This window comes from Manis javanica, chromosome 2 (assembly GCF_040802235.1).
Source record: "Manis javanica isolate MJ-LG chromosome 2, MJ_LKY, whole genome shotgun sequence".
Classification (NCBI taxonomy): Eukaryota; Metazoa; Chordata; class Mammalia; order Pholidota; family Manidae; genus Manis; species Manis javanica.
Window position 1 is genome coordinate 105,258,843 of NC_133157.1, and position 25,558 is coordinate 105,284,400.

Sequence of the window (25,558 nt, forward strand, 5' to 3'; positions counted from 1 at the left end):
CTGTCCCGTGCGGGGCGCCCCAGCTTCCGGCCGACCGTCCGCAGGCGTTTCAAGTTACAGCCAGGGATTCGGACGCGGGAGTCTGACGGAGCTGTTAGAGCAGGAGGTGCTCAGAGCGCTCAGATACGGAGGCCCTGGTGGCCTCGGAATGGGCGGAAACACTGGTGGAGCGTGTAGGGCGATGCTAAGGGCGCAGCGGGCTACAGCGGGCAGTGGCTGCTCGCTTGGGAGGGAGAGCGCGCCTGGTCGCGGTGGAAGGGCCCGGGAAGGAGAAAAGGCCCGAAATGTCAAAAGGTGAGACACCTTGAGCTTTAATTTGTCCTGTTACTTTTTTTTTACACAAAAGAACATTTTATTAGATATCAGAACAGTAAGGTAATCACAACACATGTAGCCTCTGGAAAACCCCATGGTACTCATACGAGAAAATGAGAGTGAAAATGGGAAAGAATGTACTAGCATTATATGGAATAGAGTTAAACTTTCATATCTCATGAAAGGATCAAAGAAGCCCAGGTATCCCCATCCCACATTTTAAGAACTATTCCCTGCCATAATTGTTGCATATGTCTCTTGTTTCCGTGCAGCATGTATTATTTAAGTTTGTTTCTAGACCCCACTAAAATCACGTATTCATGGTTAATGCTTGGTCAATATTTGTTCAATGAATAGAGATATTATTCATGTAAGTGTATCACATGATCATTCCACAGTTGCGTCTTGGAATCATTATACATTAGCTAAATTTCCTTAATATTTTCATAGATGTGTAAATATGTATGTAGTTTTATACTATATAGTAAATAATATATGTGTGTAGTATATAATATATATGTACTTATAGTGCACATGGAATTTAGGATTGTGTCTAAGTTTGGATGGTTATGGAGATCCCTGGTTACCATTGTCTCGACAGAGCTTCTTTATGTATAGTATCACTGCTGTTTCTCTGCAATGCCTGGGGAACAGTATTGTTAATGACGTTTTGATCCCTGCTCCTTGAACCCTGCTTCCATTGGCTTATCTCGCAGTAATGTCCTCCAAATACTGCCCTTTTCACAAGAACATGAAGAAAGGCAAAGCTATGCAGTCTCTTCTTCTGCTTTAACCCATGTGTGAATTGCCCATTTCTTCTCTCTGATTTTCTTCAGTACCTTCTTCTATGTAAGCTGTTCTCAGACATTATCTTGAAAACTGAAAAGAAAAACAGTTGATCTGTGAGATGTAAACATGTTCTGTGTTATATCACTGTGATCTCTCAACATAAAACAAATCTGACAAATTTAATAAAGGTTGTAAAGTTTCCTCTTAGGAAATATTTACCAGTCTTTACTTTCTTACAATCCTGAGATCGACTATCAAGTAAAACTGTAGTTGTCACTTTATTTAAATTTTTTTTATCACTGGCTTAATATATCACATTTTAATAAGTGAGCAATAGGATTGTGTACAACATTCCTACTAGATCTTTTTTTTTTTGGTGTCATTAATGTACAATTACATGAGCAACATTATGGTTACTAGGCTCCCCCCATTATTAAGTTCCCCCCACATACCCAATTACAGTCACTGTCCATCAGCGTAAGATGCTATAGAATCACTACTTGTCTTCTCTGTGTTGTACTATCTTCCCCATGCCCCCCTCTGCTACATTATATGTGCTAATTGTAATACCCCTTTGTGCCCCTCATCCCTCCTTTCCCACTCATCCTCCCCAGTCCTTTTCCCTTTGGTAACTGTTAGTCCATTCTTGGGATCTGTGATTGTACTGCTTTGTTCATTCAGTTTTTCTTTGTTCTTATACTCCACATATGAGTGAAATCATTTAGTATTTGTCTTTCTCCACCTGGCTTATTTCACTGAGCGTAATACCCTCTAGCTCCATCCATGTTGTTGCAAATGGTAGGAGATATGTTTTCTTATGGCTGAATAATATTCCATTGTGTATATGTACCACATCTTCTTTATCTGTTCATCTACTGATGGACACTGAGGTTGCTTCCATTTCTTGGCTATTGTAAATAGTGCTGCAATAAACATAGGGGTGCATATGTCTTTTTCAAACTGGGCTCCTCCATTCCTAGGGTAAATTCTTAGGAGTGCAATTCCTGGGTCAAATGGTATTTCTATTTTGAGTTTTTTGAGGAACATCCATCCAATCGTTGAACTAATTTACATTCCCACCAGCAGTGCAGGAGGGTTCCCCTTTCTCCACATTCTTGCCAACATTTGTTGTTTGTCTTTTGGATGTTGGCCATCCTTACTGGTGTGAGGTGATACCTCATTGTGGTTTTAATTTGTATTTCCCTGATGATTAACGATGTGGAGCATCTTCTCATGTCTCTGTTGGCCATCTGAATTTCTTCTTTGGAGAAGTGTCTTTTGAGCTCCTCTGACCATTTTTTAATTGGATTATTTGCTTTTTGTTTGTTCAGGTACATGAGCTCTTTATATATTTTGGATGTCCTGATCATATATGTCATTTATGAATATATTCTCCCATACTGTAGGATGTCTTTTTGTTCTCCTGATGATGTCCTTTGCTGTACAGAAGCTTTTTAGTTTGATATAGTCCCACTTGTTCATTTTTGCTTTCATTTCCCTTGCCCTGGGAGATATGTTCATGAAGAAGTTGCTCATATTTATGTCCAAGAGATTTTTGCCTATGTTTTTTTCTAAGAGTTTTATGGTTTCATGACTTACATTCAGGTCTTTGATCCATTTTGAGTTTACTTTTGTGTGTGGGATTAGATCCAGTTTCATTCTCTTACATGTAGCTGTCAAGTTTTACCAACATCAGGTGTTGAAGAGGCTGTCATTTCCCCATTGTATATCGATGGCCCCTTTTTCATATATTAATTGACCACATATGCTTGGGTTAATATCTGGGCTTTCTAGTCTGACCCACTGGGCTATGGGTCTGTTCTTGTGCCAGTACTAAATTGTCTTGATTACTGTGGCTTTGTAGTAGACCTTGAAGTTGGGAAGCGAGATCCCCCTGCTTTATTATTCTTTCTCAGGATTGCTTCTGCTCTTCAGGGTCTTTTGTGGTTCCATATGAATTTTAGAACGATTTGTTCCAGTTTGTTGAAGAATGCTATTGGTATTTTGATAGGGATTGCATTGAATCTGTAGATTGCTTTGGGCAGGATGGCTATTTTGACAATATTAATTCTTCCTACCCAAGAGCATGGGATGAATTTCCATTTATTAGTGTCCTCTTTAATTTCTCTTAAGAGTGTCTTATAGTTTTCAGGGTATAGGTCTTTCACTTCCTTGGTTAGGTTTATTCCTAGGTATTTTATTCTTTTTGATGCAATTGTGAATGTAATTGTTTTCCTGATTTCTCTTTCTGCTAGTTCATTGTCACTGTATAGAAATGCAACAGATTTCTGTGTATTAATTTTGTATCCTGTAACTTTGCTCAATTCAAACACTAGTTATAGTAGTTTTGGAGTGGATTCTTTAGGGTTTATATACAATATCATGTCTCTCCTAACAGTGACAGTTTGGCTTCTTCCTTACCAATCTGGATTCCTTGTATTTCTTTGTGTTGTCTGATTGCCATGGCTAGGACCTCCAGTTCTATGTTGAATAACAGTGAGGAGAGTGGGCATCCTTGTCTTGAACCCGATCTTAGAGGAAAAGCTTTCAGCTTCTTGCTGTTAAGTATGATGTTGGCTGTGTGTTTGTCACATATGGCCTTTATTATGTTGAGGTACTTGCCCTCTATACCCATTTTGTTGAGAGTTTTTATCATGAATGGATGTTGAGTTTTGTTGAATGCTTTTTCAGCATCTATGGAGATGATCATGTGGTTTTTGTCCTTTTTGTTGATGTGGTGGATGATGTTGATGGATTTTCAAATGTACCATCCTTGCATCCCTGAGATGAATCCTACTTGCTCATAGTTTATGATCCTCTTGATGTATTTTTGAATTTGGTTTGCTAATATTTTGTTGAGTATTTTTGAATCTGTGTTCATCAGGGATATTGGTCTGTGATTTTCTTTTTTTTGTGGTGTTTTTAACCTGTTTTTTAACCTGTTTTTGGCATAGGAATGATGCTGGCTTCATAGAATGAGTTTGGGAGTATTCCCTCCTCTTCTATTTTTTGGAAAACTTTAAGGAGAATGGGTATTATGTCTTCTCTGTATGTCTGATAAAATTCCACTAAATCCATCTGGACCAGGGGTTTTGCTATTGGGTAGTTTTTTTATTACTACTTCAATTTCGTTGCTGGTAATTGGTCTGTTTAGATTTTCTGTTTCTTCCTTGGTCAGTCTTGGAAGGTTGTATTTTTGTAGAAAGTTGTCCTTTTCTTCTCGGTTATCCAGTTGGTTAGCATGTAGATTTTCATAGTATCCTCTAATAATTCTTTGTATTTCTGTGGTGTATGTTGTGATTTTTCCTTTCTCATTTCTGATTCTGTTTATGTCCAATTAGTTTTGGAAGTAGAGTTAGAGTTTCAGCACTAACCTTGAGTCCCTGATGCTGCCCCATGCTGCCTTTAGACCCAATCTCCTTTCTCTCCCTTTTGGGCACATTAGCCCCTGTAAGTTGCCGTGTTTCTGTTCCTCCTTTCTGCATATTGCAATGTTTAGTTTACACATGCCTAGGGAAGGCCATGGCATTTAGCATAATGTTTAATGTTCACATTAAATTTACTGCCTTTGTTGGGCCCATGGACTCACTGAGCCCTTTGTAGAGATTTCTGTGGTCACATAGTATTTGGGTGTGTTCACCTCCTCTCCGCAAGGCTTCTCTTCTAAAAGTGTATTTAAATTTAGGACTCTTCTGTTTCTGTCAGAGTTGGTACACTTCATATTCCTATGTACCAAGAGGAAATGTGTAGCATTTATAAAAGTCTGCCTTCTACCGGAGTGGATACATGTCACAATTTATACAAAGTTGACATTTGGAGACAGAATGGCAGCCGGGTTAGCACAGACTAGACGGTAAAGAGAGAATAGGGGAACAGTGCCGGGGCTTTGCTGGATCTGTCTCAGAATCGTCCTACCAGGTCCAACTCTGTCTAGTGTCACAGATGAGGACATTTTTTTGAGAGACTGATGCACCATGTCCGACGTGGCTGGGTGCTTCTTTGATGTACCTTTTTTGATTCCATGCCCACCAAGCAGCTTCCTCAGGCATGGGAAAGGTACTTTTCTGGAGAGGGTATGCTCAGTGACCACAAGGAGGGACTGCAGGGCGAGGCCATGCCAGCTGTTTCTGATTTGTGTCCATGGTATGGTTCCCTATCGATTAGTTCATTAGCCTTCTGATGTCTGCCTGGGACGTATGTATTTTGGTTAGTTCAACTCTCTCTCAGGGTCTGACCATCCTTGGGGACAAAGAGCAGCAATAATAAAACCACAACTGGCTCTCTGACACAGCTCTGCTACTTTCTGATATATGTACATTCTCCCGATTTCTCCTTTGGTAGTGTTAACAAATCTTGTAATAGAACAAAAACCAGTGTGTTTTACCCAAAAACCAGAGGGCCAAATTACTTGTCAGTATGTCTTTGATTCTCGTTCAGCATTTTCTCTTTTATTTAACAAGTAAATTCATGGAAGGTAAGGTTGGTTTTAGGGAGAAGACTTGATGGGAAGGAAGTGAACTCAATCAGAATCGGAAATCGGTTGTGGTATTGGTGGTGGTGGCACGGCTCTTGGGTCGGCAAGTCCCTGGGAATGCTTTGCTGCCTTTCTGGGGGCCTGTAGCCTCGCTTGGGAGAACGTCGCCTCAAGGTGCTCTTAAAGCAGAAAATCACTTGATTGAATAGATGCTGTATTGAATGTGTACAAGGTTTTAGGCTCTGAGCTAAGAGCTTTGCATATACTCTCTAAATTAATCTCAGCATCTCTCCATGAGTGAGTATTATCAAAAACATGTCACAGAGTAACACAGCCAGGAAATGGCATTTGAACCAAGGCTTATCTTCCAAAGACCATGTTAACTTTTACGCCACCTGGTAGTGAAGAGCATTCTATATTAGCTGTGTGAGTTTAAGTATTCACCCCAGGTTAGAAGTTAGGTCTCAAACTGCCCAAGTATTATAATAAAACACTTAATTCATATGAATTAATTACCCATGAAGGTGGAAAGCAGGAGGTTTAAGTGTCGTACAGTGGTAAAATCGAAAGGGGTTATCGCATGTTTTTTGTGATGTTGTAATTGCCTGGAACATCATAAATATTTTTACTGGTTTAATGAATATAATGCAGTGGTGGAAAGAACAGAACTCAGACCATCTTCCTTGGCCACTGCCTGCCTGACAGAGTCGACCTTTATTGTCATTTTAATACATCTAAAGCAATTTGGGCTCACTAAAGAAAGATCAGAAAATATAAACAAAAAAACTCTAGCAATCCTATTTATCCCAAAGTAACTGTTTTTAATACTCTGGTTTATATGGTTCCAAACCCTACTTCTGTGGGGTGTGTGTGTGTGTGTGCAAAATTTTAGTGGAATCACATAATATTCACGGTTATGTAGGTGCTATTTTCTTTTAATATATCATAAACAGCTATATATCAATTTTTCAGACTTGACTCTCCTGAACTTCAAGTTCCCCAGCTATATAAAATATAAAAGCAAGTGTGAGGGTTGACTAGTGTAAAAGCTTGTAAGACATTATTACTAATGGAGTGCGTTAATTTTATTGTTCTTGTGCAAAGCTCGTCCTTTTCGTCAAAATCCTTTCTTCAAATACTCTAAAAGAGCCCTTGCCACATTAGATTAGTAAATTTATAATTTTGAACCGTCAGTGTCCCTGAATTCTTCAAGATTGGCAGTCTGTATCTTTGGCTCCCCAGTGCCTGTCACAATTTCTGGCCCATAGGAGTGCTCAGTAATTGTGGGAACTCTCATTTGTTGTCACCACCTCTGAATCTTTTAGTCTTCTGTTGTTCTTTATTTCTGATTAGGTTAATATTACCAAAATATGCTCCTGTTTGTTTTTTATCATTACTTTTCAAGAAGCCCCACTTCCAAGTATGTTTAGCATCAGTAACTTAAAACAGGCAGTGTTTGTAAAAATGTGGTCTTCCCTTAACATTGAAATCTTTTTCCTTTTCACTATCTGGGATGAGGCTTTGGGATTTTGCATAGTCTTTGTTTTAAACTGACTTAAGGATTTAAAAATAAAGAATGTAAAAAATAAATAAATAAATACATAAAATAAAAACAAAAAAAGAATGTAAATAACACATATCTTTATTAGTCTCTGACCAACCTATTTATATTTTCCATAATGACAAATACTGTCTTTTTAAGAAAGAAACTTTAAGGTTATTTCTTCTAGAAGTTTGCAATATACCTATAAGGGGACGGCTAAAAGATTAAGATTATATTTATTATGAATTATGGGAGTTTTTATATAATGTTATAAAAAAGCTCTATATGAATATAATTACAACTTTCTTAATACTTTTATTTTATAGATATCCTATTTTAACCGTGTGAAGAATTTAATGTCTGCCTTTCCAAATATGTATAGTATATCACGGTAAGTTTATAATCCATATTGTGACTACTAAAATGATTGGCCATATTGCCAGTAAATTTCTAGTGTAAATTATGGTGGGCTAGACTCAAATTAAATATGTTGTTTGATTAAGTGCCACAATATCTGCTTGTGTGATCTCTGCCTTTTCCAAAAACAGCAATATAATAAAATTTAGATTCAACTCAAAACACAGTGAACATAGTTTAGTCTTTCTTTGATTTTTTCTTTGATTTTATAACCAGGACCTTAAGGACCAAATAAACTATATATGATCTAGCAAGAATGGAATTCTGTATGTTTTTCTAAATTATAATGCCCTTTTTGGATTTATGCTCAATTTCCAACAAGTGGCTTAAATTTTCCATCATCTGACTCTACTGCATATATGTATATGCATATGTGTATATAATTCTTACTTAAAAATGAAACAATCTCACTTAACAAAACAGCACTCAGTCTTAACACTGCATGCGTTTGTGCTGATCCCAGGTTCCCTCACGTGACATCGGCAGCGTGCTGTTGTAGTAGAACACGGAGTGGTAACAAATACATCGATCCTTTCAAACTTGGTTGGAGAGACCTGAAAGGTCTGTATGAGGACATTAGAAAGGTAAGGTATTTTTGATGATGCTGAAGCATAACATGGAATTCTTAAAATAATGAACAAACAGTGCAGGCACTCAGGTGTGTGCAATGCTATTGCACACTTGATTCCCCAGTGTCAAGTTTCCAATATTTCCTGAGCAACAACTGTAGGGCAATGTGGAGGATGCAATACATGTTACCATCCAGAAAGAGGTTATTGCAGAAGTGGGAGCTTGGAAACATGGGGCAGGCTGCAGACTTGCCTGCAAGTTCCCCAGCCTTTCCTCTCTGACTCCTTCACCTGCTCCAGGCCAGTGGAAATACACATCAAGGCCAGACTCCACCAGGGAGGGCTTCTGTCATTAAATACTCCCATCCTCACGTAGATTCTGAAGTACTCCCCAGACATGGTCACCTGCCTCTCTTTGGCCTCCTTTCCTCCCGCTTCTGTGAAGTGAACGTCCCCTGACTTTGCAGAGTCTCTGTCCCTCTAGCCAAGTCCCAGCCCCCAGTACCACCTCAGAGCTTTGGGAAGCCCCCACGTGGCCTGCTCTGCTCCTTTATTCTCGGCCACCGCCCATCCTGGCTCTGCACAGTCATGCTACCTCACCATGGGCCTCCTCTTCCAGCCTCTCTGGAGTGGTCACCAATAACTTCCTCTCTTAAATCCAGCAGACGTGTTGGGTTTTATCTGCCTTGACCCTTAAATGTTGGACGTGTCAACTCCTCACCCCATGAAGCTCTTCGCTGGTCTCTGTGCTTCCCTTGCTCTCCTGGTCCGCAGGCCGCCCTTCAGTTTGCTCCCTGGCTTCCTCTCCACCTCCACCCCGCCCCCTTTACCTTTGCCCTTCACTGGGGTTCTGTCCCTTTCTCTGTGTCCTTGGTTTATCCATTTACAAGAATTCCCAAATAAGAAGTCTGTTCCAAATTGAGGTTTGTCTCCTATACCCACACACCTTCCTACCCCCAGCCCGGGCAGTTCCACGGAGTGTCCATGCCCATCTCAAACTTAACTGTGACTCTACTTCCCCCTACCATGTTTTTTCTATTTTTCCTGCTCATTGGAGGCACCACCCAGAAACCCGGGAAGGCTCCTGGAATCACCCCCCGTCCTTCCCCTCCACAGCCCTGGGGCCGGCTCTGCCTGCAGTCCCCACAGCCTTCTGTCAGGCCACTCTGTTCCCATGATCCCGGCGTCCTTGCTCCCTATACCCTATTGTAGCCTGAGGCTTTGTGCTCCCAGAGTGACGGAGCTCACCTTAGGCGCCCCCTGCACATTGCAATTACTGTCTGACTTCCTGCTCATCGAGACTGTGCTCCCTTGGGCAAGGGGCTGTCTTGTTTCTCTTTGTGACTCTGCTTTTATTACCATGCTTGACACCGAGTTGGTATCTTAGTGAATTAATGACCTCGCACTGTATTGTGTTCACCTGAGCCCGGTTGAGGGGTCTCTGTGCCCATTCTTGGCTCCTGTGGCTGCTGGGGGATCCGCCCTGAGCCATTCCAGTGAGTGCCTGAGCAGCAGATACATCAAAAAATTTACCTATCACCTTCCTCTTCATGGCTCAGAATCCTACTAATCCTTTAATCCCAGGGCAAAGCTTGCCTCCTCCATAAAATGTTTGTTTTTTCTAGCACACATGATCTCTGCCTTCTCTGAAATTTTAAAGCACTTTATGTATGGCATTGTTCAGGTTACTACTGTACCACTGTACTATTCATACATTTTTTAAAAATTGTAACTCAATTGTAAGCTCCTCCCAGCCAGGCAAACGATGTCTCACACTTACTCTGTGAACCTTTGACTCATCTGTGGCTAAATGATGTCTGAGTCAGAATTGCTGACCTCTGTCTCTCCCCCCACTGCTGTCTTACCTTCCTGCCCCTGGGGCATAGCTTTGCACACCCCCTACCCCGCCGACCTCCTGCTTCATTGGCTCTGGTAGTCAGTGTCTCTCACACTCCCTGTCTTTGACCTCTCTCCTCCTTGTCCCAAGCTGCTTCCTACCCCTGTTCCTTTCTCTGTCCAGCTGTCACTGGCCCAGTGCCCCTAGGCCACCTAGTGCTTTCCTCCTTCTTGGAGTCTCTTGGAGGCACTGGAGGCAGGCGGCAGTGCCCACTCTACCACCTAGGCTCCCCAAGGCGAGCCACGCATGGCATGTCACCCAGCTGCAGGGCAGCCTGGGGTGTGGCCGCACTATGTTGGAACCTTTTGCAACTGAGTGTTGGAGTTCTCAGTTGAAATGAACACACTGAAGTCAAAGTTTTGTAAAAGAAATCCTATTGACTTTCTGTGCAACTATGATACCATATTGACACAGAGAAATTTCAGCTTTATTTATGATACTTTATTTCAGGAACTACTCATATCCACAACAGAACTTAAGGAAATGTCTGAATACTACTTTGATGGAAAAGGAAAAGCCTTCCGACCGATTATTGTGGTGCTAATGGCCCGAGCATGTAATACCCATCATAATAACTCCCGGTGAGTTATTTATTAACTGTCACTGCTGTGTCATTTTTAATATTTGGCCTATCTCCCTTCCCAAGGTTACCATTTAATTTCCTGTTTGAGAAGCAGTGTGTATTCTAAGATGCCCTTCGTGATGAGTGGTTTCTGGCTCTAAGTCGCTACAGTCACTCTGGAATCTGGTCACTCTGCAAAGCACTGCAGCTGCCAGTAAAGATTTTAGAATGAATTTTAAAAGCCAAATTAAGTTTTCTGATTCAGAAGTAAGGAACGCCCGGGCGTGTGCTTACATGTGATCATTATGCACACAGGGCAGTTAGTGCAAAGGTTGTAAGGTCATGAGCTATGTGGGGATTCTGGATACCACACCCCGTGCAGTGCCTGCCCTCCTGGGATCTTAGGAAACGTGCCAAAGAAAAATCTTAAAAGAAGGCTTTTTGACTGTCAGTCCTCAACTTCTGTGTAGTGAATATATAAACAATCTTAAAATATTGAAACAGCTGCAGTGTTTTTATATGAAGGGAAATCTTAGAGGAAAAGGACTTGGCCAGGACCTCACGCTGTCTGCCATTCCCCCTTCACCTTTCTCTCTTCCCTCCCCTCTTGCCTTCAGTCATGCAACATGGATCCAATCTTGTGCTCTACTTGGTGTACTTAACATTGTTTTGTAACTCTTCACTGTATTGCTGGAGCTGTTCATCCTTGTTTTTTGTAAGTCATGTAATGTATTGATGGAAATTCCAGAAGACCATAATGTACTTATACATTCCCTAGGGTGGTTGGTGTATTCATATTTTATTCCCTTTTCTTAATAGATAATACAGCTGACCGTTGAACAACATAGGTTTGAACTGCATGGGTCTTCTGATAATGCAGATTTTTTTCAGTACATAGATTGGAAAACTTTTTGGGAGATTGGTGACAGTTTAAAAAAAAATCACAGATGAACTGCATAGCCTAGAAAAAAAAATTTTCAAAAGATATGTCATCATGCATAAAATATGTCGATACTAGTCTATTTTATCATTTCCTGCCATGAAGTCAGCAGTAGGCTATTAGTAATTAAGTTTTGGGGGAGTCAGAAGTTATTTGCAGTTTTGTACTGTGCTGGGCAGGGGGTGGTCAGTGCCCCTTAGCCCTGAGCCCATCCAGGGTCAGCCGGTCTCCTGTGGTCTAGAGCCAGGTTCCTCAGCCTTGACCCCACTGACATTTTGAACCAGCTGAGTGTTTGTTGGGGGGCTGCCCTGCTGGCCTCTACCCAGCAGATACCAGTATCCCCTAGCTCTTCCAGGTTGATGACAACCAAAAATGTTGCCAGACACTGCGAAATGTCCCCTGGAGAGTATAGACATTCCTGGTTGAGAACCACTGGTCTCAAGAGAGTGTGTGTTTATATTTTTGATTTCTCAGATTAATACATACAGTCCATTGCCCTCAGAGCTAACATGGGGAGGAAGCTCCTCTTCTTTGCTTTAAACCCAATCAGCTGTCTGTCATCCCCAGAGGTGAAAGTGTTACCAGTTTGCCTTACTGAAACTGTATAAACTGCCAGTTGCAGACAACATGGGAGAGTATAACACAGAAAAGGCATTGCCAGTTTGGAAAGTAGGTTCCATCCTGTCCTCTCCAGGGGCATTTTTGCAGTGTCCCCATCCTCCCTGTCAGCGATGGGGGCAGGGCTTACTAAAGGCGCAGTGCAGAGGCAGTGGCGTCCGGGCAAGTCGTGCCTGTGGTGTGCATTTGGGTGGCACAGGGTTCTGGTACAGGTACTACCCTCAAGCCCCAGCTTCCTGAGGACCCTTCTGGATCAGGCTCTTGATTGGCTAAATATCTAGCAGTTACTTCCATGCCATGTAAAGCAAGGGGGCTAGGGGCAGAACTTCGGGAGCCCTGGGCTATTGGTGATTTCAGTTGCTGAGAAGGAGTTGAACAACGTGGGAAAAAGTGTTATGGACTTGAGGTCAGGGTCACACCCAGACTCCAAATCTAGCAGTGGCACAGAGCCATCCTCCAGCCCAGTGGCACCAGGACCCATTCCAGGATGTCACTTGCTGGCCGGTTGGTGATGGCAGAATGAGAGACCTGCTCTATCATTTGACAACCAAAGCTTAACGGCACCTATGAGGCCCATTGGACATCTTCCTGCTTGTGACATGTGTATCAAATAGGTGAACAGTAATCCTGTGGGGTATTATAGAAAACAGAATAGAACAGATGCCTTAAATAGCAAGGGGGATTCAGCAAACTCAGTACCTTTTGATGTTTCTCATTCCCCTTTACCAAGCTTTTCAGTTGTCCACTGAATGTTCCATGGTAGGTCCCTTTACTGGGACTTCTTGACCTGAGGTCTATGGGAGTATGGGGCTCCGTGAGCCCCTTAGAATTGTATACAAAATTATCTGTGTATTTGCATTTTTCTGGGGAAGGGTACATGTAGCTTTTACTACATTCTGAAAGTGTACTGTGACCCTGCAGAGCTTAAGACCCACTCTTTATTCTTCCTTTCTGTATCCTGGTAAGCATAGAACCTGGGCCGTAAGTGGAGGGATGCACACAGTCGACCCAGACTTGCAAGGACCAGAACACAAGAATTGTGAATTCTGAACCACATCATCCAAATCCCCCTGCAGGGAAGGCCTCTTACGTCAGCTGCTGTGCCAGCCACCGTTGCTGGAGAGCCTTCAGTTCTCAGCCTCTTCCAAGTTGCCTTGGCTGAAGAAAACCCTCTCACCTGAGGCCAAGCCCTTCTTGCATGAGGCACATCCGGGGGCTGATAGGTAAAGGGCCAGGCTGGCTGCGGAGTGCCCAGTGGGTGGTTGTGGCTGTGGATGGGACTGCATTGCAGGAGGTTCTTCTTCTACCCAGTCCTGTTTCCCCCCGCTCCCTTCCTCGGGTGTTGATCCCAAGGGCACTCCTGAGCGGACCCCTGTACTTGAAACTTCACTGTCTGCCTCCCAGAGAACCCATGCTGCAGCAGAGTCCAGCAAAACCCAAATGAACCGTAAGTCCAGACTTACTCTATTCAAGAATCCAGATAAAAAATGAGCTTTATAATACATGGATTGCTGTAATATCCTATGAATGCACTCATTGCACACAGCACAGCTGTAGTGTCTAATCTTTCTCAAACAATCCAAACCTGCCTTGCCCAGCAGCCTCATTGAAGGGCCTGCTCTAATCATTGGTCTTGGTACCATCATGCCCACCGGGACACGCATGTCACTGCTGATGGCTGGGACATCAGGACTACTCAAGTTATATTGGGCAGAGATGTGTTAATCTGGATTGTACAAATAGTCAAGTGGTGGTGAATCCCACTAATCCAGTTTACACAGCCAGATGTTTGAGTAGATAATACAGATTATAGAATGCAGGTTTCACATTACTTAGTAGGTGAAGAGTCCAAGTGTGATAAAAATCCCATGTTCAGGAGGTAACATTTTTTGTTTTGGTATCATTAATCTACAATTACACGAGGAACATTATGTTTACTAGACTCCCACTTTCACCAAGTCCCCCCCATATACCCCATTAGTCACTGTCCATCAGCGTAGTAAGATGCTGTGAAATCACTACTTCTCTGTGTTGCACAGCCCTCCCCTTGCCCCCCCTACATTATACATGCTAATCGTAAGGCCCCCTTTCTTCTCCCCCCCCCTTTTCCCTCCTTTCCCACCCATCCTCCCCAGTCCCTTTCCCTTTGGTAACTGTAAGTTCATTCTTGGGTTCTGTGATTCTGCTGCTCTTTTGTTCCTTCAGTTTTTCCTTTGTTCTTATATTCCACATATGAGTAAAATCATTTGGTACTTGTCTTTCTCCACCTGGCTTATTTCACTGAGCATAATACCCTCTAGCTCCATCCATGTTGTTGCAAATGGTAGAATTTGTTTTCTTCTTATGGCTGAATAATATCCATTGTGTATATGTACCACATCTTCTTTATCCATTCATCTACTGATGGACACTTAGGTTAGTTGCATTTCTTGGCTATTGTAAATAGTGCTACGGTAAACATAGGGGTGCATCTGTCTTTTTCAAACTGGCTGCATTCATAGGGTAAATTCCTAGGAGTGGAATTCCTGGGTCAAATGGTATTTCTAATTTTGAGCTTTTTGAGGAACCTCCATACTGCTTTCCACAATGGTTGAACTAATTTACATTCCCACCAGCAGTGTAGGAGGGTTCCCCTTTCTCCACAACCTCGCCAACATTTGTTGTTGTGTGTCTTTTGGATGGTGGTGATCCTTACTGGTGTGAGGTGATATCTCATTGTGGTTTTAATTTGCATTTCTCTGATGACTAGCGATGTGGAGCATCTTTTCATGTGTCTGTTGGCCATCTGAATTTCATCTTTGGAGAAGTGTCTGTTCAGCTCCTCTGCCAATTTTTTACTTGGATTATTTGCTTTTTGTTTGTTGAGATGTGTTATTTCTTTATATATTTTGGATTTCAATCCTTTATTGGATCTATCATTTATAAATATATTCTCCCATACTGTAGGACACCTTTTTGTTCTACTGATGGTGTCCTTTGCTGTACAGAAGCTTTTCAGCTTGATACAGTCCCACTTGTTCATTTTTGCTTTTGTTTCCCTTGCCTGGGGAGATATGTTCATGAAGAAGTCGCTCATGTTTATGTCCTAGAGATTTTTGCCTATGTTTTTTTCTAAGAGTTTTATGGTTTCATGGCTTACCTTCAGGTCTGTGATCCATTTGGAGTTTACTTTTGTTTATGGGGTTAGACAATGATCCAGTTTCATTCTCTTATATGTAGCTGTCCAGTTTTGCCAACACCAACTGTTAAAGAGGCTGTCATTTGCCCATTGCATGTCCATGGCTCCTTTATCATATATTAATTGACCATATATGTTTGGGTTAATGTTTGGAGACTCTACTGTGTTCCACTGGTCTGTGGGTCTGTTCTTGTGCCAGTACCAAATTGTCTTGATTACTGTGGCTTTGTAGTAGAGCTTGAAGTTGGGGAGAGAGATCCCTCCCACTTAATTCTTCCTTCTCAGGATTGCTTTGGCTACTCGGGGTCTTTGGTGGTTCCATATGAAATTTTGAACTATTTGTTCCAGTTTGTTGAAGAATGCGGTTGGTAATTTGATAGGGATTGCATCCAATCTGTAGATTGCTTTAGGCAGGATGGCCATTTTGACAATGTTAATTCTTCCTAGCCAAGAGCATGGGATGAGTTTCCATTTGTTAGTGTCCTCTTTAATTTCTGTTAAGAGTGTCTTGTACTTTTCAAGGTATAGGTCTTTCACTTCCTTGGTTAGGTTTATTCCTAGGTATTTTATTCTTTTTGATGCAATTGTGAATGGAATTGTTTTCCTGGTTTCTCTATTAGTTCATTGTTAGTATATAGGAAAGCCTCAGATTTCTGTGTACTAATTTTGTGTCCTGCAACTTTGCTATATTCCGATATCAGTTCTAGTAGTTTTGGAATGGAGTCTTAAGGGTTTTTTATGTACAATATCATATCATCTGCAAATAGTGATAGTTTGACTTCTTCTTTAACAATCTGGATTCCTTGTATTTCTTTGTTTTGTCTAATTGCTGTGGCTAGGACCTACAGTACTATGTTGAATAACAGTGGGGAGAGTGGGCATCCCAGTCGTGTTCCCGATCTCAGAGGAAATGCTTTCAGCTTCTCACTGTTAAGTGTGATGTTGGCTGTGGGTTTATCATATATGGCCTTTATTATATTGAGGTACTTGCCCTCTATACCCATTTTGCTGAGAGTTTTTATCATGAATGGGTGTTAAATTTTGTCGAATGCTTTTTCAGCATCTATGGAGATGATCATGTGATTTTTATGCTTCTTTTTGTTTATGTTGTGGATGATGTTGATGGATTTTCGAATGTTGTACCATCCTTGCATCCCTGAATTGAATCCCACTTGATCTTGGTGTATGATGCTCTTGATGTACTTTTGAATTTGGTTTGCTAATATTTTGTTGAGTATTTTTCCATCTGTGTTCATCAGGGATATTGGTCTGTAATTTTCTTCTTTGGTGGGGTCTTTCCCTAGTTTTGGTATTAGGGTGATGCTGGCTTCATAGAATGAATTGGGAGTATTCCCTCTTCTTCTATTTTTTGGAAAACTTTAAGGAGAATGGGTATTATGTCTTCTCTGTCTGTCTGATAAAACTCTGCAGTAAATTCATCTGGCCTGGGGGTTTTGCTCTTGGGTAGGTTTTTGATTACCGACTCAATTTCTTTGCTGGTAATTGGTCTGTTTAGATTTTGTGTTTCTTCCTTGGTCAGTCTTGGAAGGTTGTATTTTTCTAGGAAGTTGTCCATTTCTTCTAGGTTTTCCAGCTTGTTAGCATATAGGATTTCATAGTATTCTCTAATATTTCTTTGTATTTCTGTGGGTTCCATAGAGATTTTTCCTTTCTCTTTTCTAATTCTGTTGATGTGTGTAGATTTTCTTTTTCTTTTTATAAGTCTGGCTTGGGGCTTATCTATTTTGTTTATTTTCTCAAAGAACCAGCTCTTGGTTTCATTGATTTTTTTCTATTGTTTTATTGTCCTCAATTTTATTTATTTCTTCTCTGATCTTTATTATGTCCCTCCTGCTGACTTTAGGCCTCATTTGTTCTTCTTTTTCCAATGTCAGTAATTGTATCTTTAGACTGCTCATTTGGGATTGTTCTTCCTTCTTTAAATATGCCTGGATTGCTTTCACTGCATCCCACAGAAGTTGGGGCTTTGTGTTGTTGTTGTCATTTGTTTCCATATATTGCTGGATCTCTATTTTGATTTGGTCATTGATCCATTGATTATTTAGGAGTATGTTGTTAAGCCTCCATGTGTTTGTGAGCCTTTTTGCTTTCTCTTTTTGCTTTCTCTATTTTTATACCTTTGTGATCGAGAAGTTGGTTGGTAGAATTTCAGTCTTTTGGCATTTATTGAGACTCTTTTTGTGGCTTAGTATGTGGTGTATTTTGAAGAATGTTCCATTTGCACTTGAGAAGAATGTGTATCCTGTTGCTTTTGAGTGTATAATTCTGTAGATGTCTATTTGGTCCGTCTGTTCTAGTGTTGTTCAGTGTTGTTCAGTGCCTCTGTGTCCTTACTTACTTTCTGTCTGGTGGATCTGTTCTTTGGAGTGAGTGGTGTGTTGAAGTCTCCTAAAATGAATGCATTGCATTTTGTTTCCTCCTTTAATTTTGTTAGTATTTCTTTCACATATGTTTGTGCTCCTGTATTGGGTGCATATATATTTATAATGGTTATATCCTCTTGTTGGATTGACCCCTTTATCATTATGTAATATCCTTCTTTATCTCTTGTTACTTTCTTTGTTTTGAAGTCTATTTTGTCTGATACTAGTACTGCAATACCTGCTTTTTTCTCCCTGTTGTCTGCATGAAATATCTTTTTTCTATCCCTTGACTTTTAGTCTGTGCATGTCTTTGGGTTTGAGGTGAGTCTCTTGTAAGCAGCATATAGAGGGTCTTGCTTTTTTATCCATTCTGTTCCTCTGCATCTTTTGACTGGTGCATTCAGTCCATTTACATTTATGGTGATTATTGAAAGATATGTAATTATTGCCATTGCAGGCTTTAGGTTCGTGGTTACCAAAGGTTCAAGGTTAGCTTCTTTACTATCTTACTGTCTAACTCGCTTATTGAGCTATGATACACACAGTCTGATGATTCTTTATTTCTCTCCCTTCTTATTCTTCCTCCTCCATTCTTTATATGGTAGGTGTTTTATTCTGTGTTCTTTTGTGTTTCCTTTGACTGATTTTGTGAGTAGTTGATTTTATTTTTTGCCTTTAGTTAATACTTGGTTGGTCTGCTTTGTTTGGTGAAATTTTATTTTCTCTGGTGACATCTATTTAGCATTAGGAGTGCTTCCATCTGGAGTAGTCCCTCTAAAATACCCTGTAGAGGTGATTTGTGGGAGGCAAATTCCCTCAACTTTTGCTTGTCTGGGAATTGTTTAATCCCTCCTTCATATTTAAATGATAGTCGTGCTGGATACAGTATTCTTGGTTCAAGGCCCTTCTGTTTCATTGCATTAAATATATCATGCCATTTTCTTCTGGCCTGTAAGGTTTCTATTGAGAAGTCTGATGATAGCCTGATGGGTTTTCCTTTGTAGGTGACCTTTTTTTTCTCTCTGCCTGCCTTTAATACTCTGTCCTTGTCCTTGATCTTTGCCATTTTAATTATTATGTGTCTTGGTGTTGTCCTCCTTGGTTCCCTTCTGTTGGGAGTTCTGTCAGCTTCCATGGTCTGAGAGACTATTTCCTCCCCCAATTTGGGGAAATTTTCAGCAATTGTTTCTTCAAATACACTTTCTCTCCTTTTTTCTCTCTCTTCTTCTGGTGTCCCTATAATGCGGATATTGTTCAGTTTGGATTGGTCTCACAGTTCTCTTTATATTCTTTCATTCCTAGAGATCCTTTTATCTCTCTGCCTCAGCTTCTCTGTGTTCCTGTTCTCTGATTTCTATTCCATTAATGGCATCTTGTGCCTCATCCAGTCTGCTTTTAAGTCCTTCCAGAGATTGTTTTATTTCTGTATTCTCCATCTCCGCTTACTCTGTTAGTTGTTGCATATTTGTCCTCAGCTCCATCAGCATGACCATTATTTTGAATTCTTTTTCAGGAAGATTGGTTAAATCTATCTCCCCAGGCTCCTTCTCAGGGGTTGTCTGGGTTATTCTTGTCTGGATCAAATTCTTCTGCCTTTTCATGGCAATAGAGGTAGTCGTGGGCAGTTGGCGCATGTGTCAGCTGGGAGAACAAAGTCCTAGTGGCTTGTGTTGGGCAGTTGCGTGCCAGTGGGGCCTCTGAGTCTTGCTTGGGCGGCTGCAGAGGAGGCTCTGGGCGGTTGGTTTGGGCGCGGCCGCTCTCAGGCTTATCCTGTGCCATGTCGGGGCAGCACTGAAGTGGGAATGGATGGGAGGGTGTTTATTGCTGTGAGGGGCCTCAGAGCTGTGCTGCCTCCCAGGGGGTTAGGGTGCCTGGAGTTCCCCAGGATTCCCCGCTGCTAAGCTGTGTGTGCTGGGACACTTCCATCCAGCTATGAGGCTCCTGTCCCTTTAAGATTTTCAAAAAGCACTTGCTTTTCTTTTGTCCCAGGGGAGCTGGCTGCAGGGACCCGCTCGCAGATTTTACTGTTCCATTTCCGTAATATTCAACACACCATGCAATGTGTGTCTGCGCTCCGGTGCGGATAGCTAGGGCTGGCTGTTTAGCAGTCCTGGGCTCCCTCTCCCCTCTCTGACTCCTCTCCTCCCACCGGGGAGCTGGGGTGAGGGGAGCTTGGGTTCTGCCAGGTATCTTACCTGCAGCTTGTATCTTTCCCACTTCGCGAGGCACTGGGTTCTCACAGATGTAGATGTAGCCTGGCTGTTGTCCTGTATCTTCTGGTCTCTCTTTTAGGAATAGTTGTATTTGTTGTATTTTCAAAAATATATATGGTTTTGGGAGGAGATTTCCACTGCCCTACTCACACCACCATCTTAGCTCCTCCCTCTCCACGTTTACTTTTAAAATGTGTCTGCCTTCCTCATTTGTTGCAAACCAAGACAATTCATTGACAAAGTGTGATTTTCTTTTCAGAGACAATTTTCCAACAGGGGTTTACTTTTACTTTGTTTTAAGACCTCATGTTATATATTTGTATGAATAGGGGGGAAAGCATTTTATTTAAACTGCACATAAGCTGAGTGAAGAGTACATGGTGTGAGTGTTGGGGGGAGGGGATCATCATATTACTCCATCTGTTTTTCTCTCTGTTTGAAATTGTTTGTGATAAAAATTTTCTTTTAAATCTAATGATGGGGGGAAGAAAAACCCAATATATGGAGGGGCTTGCTGAATCGTGAATCCTCTTGCAGGTCTGAGGTACAGAGGACACAGCCAGCTTTCTAGACTAGGACCTCCTTCCCTCCTGCTGTCTTGCCGGCTGGCTTTCCTCAGCACCTCTTCCAGAAGCTGGGACACTGCAGCAGCCATTTCAGAGCAGAAAGTAGAAATGGTGTGCAGCTTTTTGAAGGCATGACTCAGTCTGGCACTTGGGAGATTTCATCTGAAATACAGTGTGAGATTTTTCTGTAATCTCTACATTTTGGTTCCAAACCAATGCACTCTGCTTTGGACAAACAGTGGCAGTATCTTCCAGATAGAAGCTTACACACATTATAATAAGTTTAATTACAGAGGAAAAGTATATCAGGTAAACTTTGAAAGTGTCCAAATGCAGCATTTATCTGATGCAAGGAATGTATCACAGTCTTCTAAACAAGAATTCTGATTTTATCAGTCAAAAATTTAGCCATGCAATTTAACATTTTTATATAATACAGAGTCTGTGAAATACTTATGAGATCTTTGTCTTTAATATTTATAAATAATAAAAAAATTCCCATGCCTGAGTGTTGCCATTTTACTGCCACTTCTAGCAGGAAACCTCTGTCTGCTGACTAATTCATGATATCGAAAGTGGGAAAAAAATGCATGGGAAAGGCTAGCGGCTTGAAAAGCTGTGCCAAGGTGAGGTGTACTACTGACCAGTAGGAAGTACTACATTTTATTAGACCAAAATTCAGCTGAGAAACTATTCTAAAAAAATCACCTCTATGTTAAAAACTTTTAAAACTGTACATCTTTTCCTGTGCATTCAACTTGAACAAAATACAGTCCAATTAGTCTACCTGAAAATACAGTAGGACTTCCTACTGTAGGGGGCTGGGCACATCTAACTGGGGAATTGTGAACAAGCTTTTAGAAGTCATCTGCACCTCCATTCTAAAATTATATTTAAAGAAGATCAGAAGATGTTCTTCATGCTGATTAAGTGTTGGTAGTTAAATTAGCACATTTTTTGATATAGTTAGGCTTCATTTTTCATTGCTTTCTGCTAAATCTGAGGAATAAGAATGAGCAGATGTTCAGATTAGAGTTTTAAAGAAAAAGCCCAATTTCAGTATCCTTCTCACTTTTCTCCCCTCTGAGAGATACTGTGAAGATACGTGTAGAGTAAGCTGTTGGAATGTGTGAAGCATTTGATTAGCATGTGTGTAAGTCAGGTGTATGTTTTTAGTTCAGAAAATTCAGCTGATTATTTCCCTAGTTTGGTTTTCTTGAAATTCAGTTTTTTAAAATTCCCATAGGTGATGATGGAGATAATGTCAATGAATGAGAAGAAACTGGGGAACATTCTGTTTTAAGTATCAAATTCAATTCTGTGTTAAATCTGGGAAATATAAGTTTAAATTTCTAACGCAAACATTAAATGCAAATTGGAAGAGAGTTTTTACAAAAATCCTATCTTGGATATTGCAATCTTCTTACTGAATTTCATTTGAGCACTGATAAAAGCGCTAAACGTAGAAACCATTGGTTCTTTAGTAACTTTTTTACAATGCTTCTCATCTCTCTTCCCATCCACCCCTGAAATCTAATTGTAAACTAACTTTAAACTTGATCCAACTGACCAAGGCTGCTGTTATAAAGATGATTCTTTAGCCTGATGGCCAGACCTCTGAGATGTTTATCCTTTTTTCATTCTACTTAATATGGTGTGCAGAGAGCATAATCTTGGCAGGGCATCTCATGTGTTTTGAAAATGTTCTCTAAATGGTAGAAATGGCTCTGTAGGGAAGCCAAGGTTTTTACACAGTTTCTCTTAGAGAAATAAAATTCTTTATCCTAGATCTGATGTCCAGTTTTCACAAGATGATTGCTGAGAAGGTTATAGACGGCATCTCTTAAAAAGCATTGCTTTCTGTTAACTAGAGATGTGCAAGCAAGCCAGCGCTCCATAGCCTTAATTGCAGAGATGATCCACACTGCTAGTCTGGTACACGATGACGTTATTGATGATGCCTGTTCTCGGAGAGGAAAACACACAGTTAATAAGATCTGGGGTGAACAGAAGGTATGGTCTCTTTGTTTTTTTCTTAATCCTTCCAACCACATCACATGTTCTGTGGATAGCATTTATTTTTCAGATTTGTCTCATTAAAAAGCAACATATGCTTCCTCAAATGTGGTCTTCCAACTTTTGAAATAGGATTTATGTCCTCTCTGGTTACAGATATTTGATAAGATGTGACATCATAGAAAAATAAACTTAGTGTTTCTGGTTATTCATGGTTTTATATAGAATTCCTTGTGGTTATAAGGAAAGGGAGTTTGGTAGTTACACAAAAAGCTTATTTCTTGAGGCATCATACACTTCATTTTGGCCTCAGATTAATCAAATGCTGCTTACTTGCTGAACCGTCAATTGACTGCCACATGCAAGAGTGTCAAGGCAAGTCAAACATAAAACTAGAATCTGTCTGTCTCTCAGAGGAACACTGTTCTACCACAAAAATTTTACCTTTTGAAAATACCTTTATAATTTTAAAGTATATTTCCATATTGTTTTATTAGAATATCCTGTAGGGGCATATGTAAAATGGGGAGTTTTGGTTGAGGGAGCTTAAGTCTTGGGTTGAATAAGGGGGATGATAAATAACTGAGGAGAAGTGGCTTGGGAGCAGCCACTTATTGAGAGTACCTGTTCCCACCTGTTTTCCGATTGCCTTTATTAAAAGGAGCAATATATGCTACTTGTTGCTTTCACATGCTGCTTCTTACTTCAGCACACATGACCTTGTATAATCGAGTCCTGCAAGCTGTGTAAGCCTCCTATTTCATATTGTAGATTTAAAAGGTTTTATGTCTGATTGACAGAATTCCACGCATCAGAATGTCGATAACAAAATAGTGGAGTTTGGTTTTGGAGCAGCGGCAGGTAGCTTTATGGCCTGTCCCCACAGTCACACGTGGCTGATGTCAGACTGTCCCAGAGTTCCCAAGGCATTGCCGGAGTCCCGGGCAGGGAAAAGGAGCCTGAGGGCAGACCCAGGACTCGCAGACTGGTCCCCTCTGTGTCGCCTCTGCCGTTGGCCTTTATCAGTGCAGGTGAAGGAGTGTGTTGACTGCTCTCATCTGCCTCTAACAGCTCAAGGCCTGTCTCCCGAAACCCACCTGCCGGTCTCCTCCCCTCTTCTGCCTCGCAACCAAAACTACTCTGTTACCCATCAAACACCAGTCCCTCAGCTCCTCCACCCCAAGCTTGTTACCCAGCGCGGGTACCACCTTTCTTTCCCCAGCCAGCCCTATTCTGCTAGCTTCAGAGCAGATGCTGGCACCTTCAGGCCTCTGGGATCCCTGGGGCCAGAGGAGGAAAGATGAGAAAACCTAAAGGTCCAGACCCCTCGTCTGCGAGTGACAGATCTGTGCGTTTCTGTAGGCAGCAGAATGAGCACAGTGAGCTTATCAATGTGTATTGATAGCAAGACATCTTACACCATTTTGTTACACAAAATGATCAATTGGTAAACATACTGAAGAACATCATGAGTTTAGACACTAGAGAACTGACACAATAAAAACTGAAAATGTGCCTATGTTGAAAATCCTATGCATTAAAATTTCTGTGAACTGTAGCATTTATAACGAATTCCTCTATAACATACCAGTTATGCATCTTTTTTTTTAATTAAGGTATTACTGATATACACTCTTATGAAGGTTTCACATAAAAACGTGGTTACTACATTCACCCATATTATCGAGTCCCCCTAATACCCCATTGCAGTCACTGTCCATCAGTGTAGTAAGATGCCACAGAGTCACTACTTGTCTCCTCTTGTGCTACACTGTCTTCCCCATGATTGACCCCACACCATGTGTCAGTTATGCATATCTTTAAACATGCAAATTAGTGTATTTCATTGCAGCATTTATTTCAATTACGTATGATTTATAATTAGTTGCAAATGCAGCATGGACATCTACTCACAATCTAAAGAAGACTGGGGAATAGCGATTAGATTATCTAGTGTTCAGCAGAAGGAGTATTTTGTCTAGGAATGAGGGGCAGTGTGATACAGTGGAAAGAGCACTGAGCTTGGAGCCCCAGATCCCTTAGTTTAGTTTTCAAGAAAACTAAGCCAAGGAGAAAAGCGTGTATCATGCCAGGCGCATAGGCACTAGGTGTGCTACGTGCTGAGATAATGCCCAGCCTTTGCTGCCAAGGAGGTGGGAGAAAAAGCAAATCACTGATGGAAGAAAAGTGTGTAGATGCACAGGCAGGCTGTGCTCTCATAGAAGAGCTGTGTGATCAGGCAGGGATTGGAGCAGACTTCCTGGTGCTGCTGGAGCTGATCATGCAAACCAGTCTACTAACTGAAGAAGCAATGGTAAGTGCAAAGACACCAACAGTGTGGTTTGAGGGGAGAGCATGTGGTCTGAAGGCAGCTGCTCCCTGGTGGGCCTGTGGCATGCCGGTAGAGGGTAAGCTACCTTATGTTGCCAGGCATTCATTGCCACAGTTCTGAACTGGAGAAAGAGACACGTCACCAGTGGAAGCCAGTCCATTCTAACGATGTCCTGTGTCCGTAACTGATCATAACATAATTGTGTGGAGAAAGGAAGGGAAAAACTACATCCAAGATGACCCCTCCTTCCCATTTCCCTGTGTATTGTTGAGAAGCCCACCTGACTGTTGGCTCCATTGTGCTGATACTTGTCTCTGAAAGTTGTTTTTTTTCCTTCTTCTCTAGGCTGTTCTGGCTGGAGATTTAATTCTTTCTGCAGCATCTATAGCTCTGGCACGAATAGGAAATACAGCTGTTATATCTATTTTAACCCAAGTTATTGAAGATTTGGTGCGTGGTAGGTGAAATCCAACTTTTCTTCTTTTTTTTGTTTGATCTGGTATTTATCCAGGTAATCCAACCATATCTCAAGTGACCCTTGTCCATCTTTCTAGGTGAATTTCTTCAGCTAGGGTCAAAGGAAAATGAGAATGAAAGATTCGCCCACTACCTTGAAAAGACCTTCAAGAAGACTGCAAGTCTGATAGCCAACAGTTGTAAAGCAGTATGTACGTTCTGTCGTTTTTCAAGTTTAAAAAAATAAAAAGCATTTCTCTTTCTTGGGAGCTAATTCTCCTAGAAAAAT

At 41.2% G+C, this 25,558-nt stretch overlaps 1 protein-coding gene across 6 annotated transcripts in view; it reads left to right on the plus strand.

The window, feature by feature from the left end:
• Nucleotides 1–25,558, plus strand: part of PDSS1 (decaprenyl diphosphate synthase subunit 1) — a 49,856-nt gene that overhangs the window by 617 nt on the left and 23,681 nt on the right. For 4 of the 6 annotated variants that reach the window (XR_012127945.1, XM_073229053.1, XM_073229054.1 and 1 more), the window contains exons 2-7: nt 7,448–7,512; nt 8,002–8,122; nt 10,455–10,585; nt 22,337–22,478; nt 25,159–25,270; nt 25,368–25,477. Coding sequence is in view for 5 of the 6 variants with exons in the window: in XM_073229053.1 (XP_073085154.1) it covers nt 7,448–7,512; nt 8,002–8,122; nt 10,455–10,585; nt 22,337–22,478; nt 25,159–25,270; nt 25,368–25,477 (681 nt within the window). In the remaining variant the exon portion in view is untranslated. Of the gene's footprint in view, nt 1–7,447; nt 7,513–8,001; nt 8,123–10,454; nt 10,586–13,118; nt 13,348–20,436; nt 20,640–22,336; nt 22,479–25,158; nt 25,271–25,367; nt 25,478–25,558 lie in introns of those variants that run through there. The other 2 variants (XM_037004505.2, XM_037004506.2) reach the window with 2 other exon arrangements.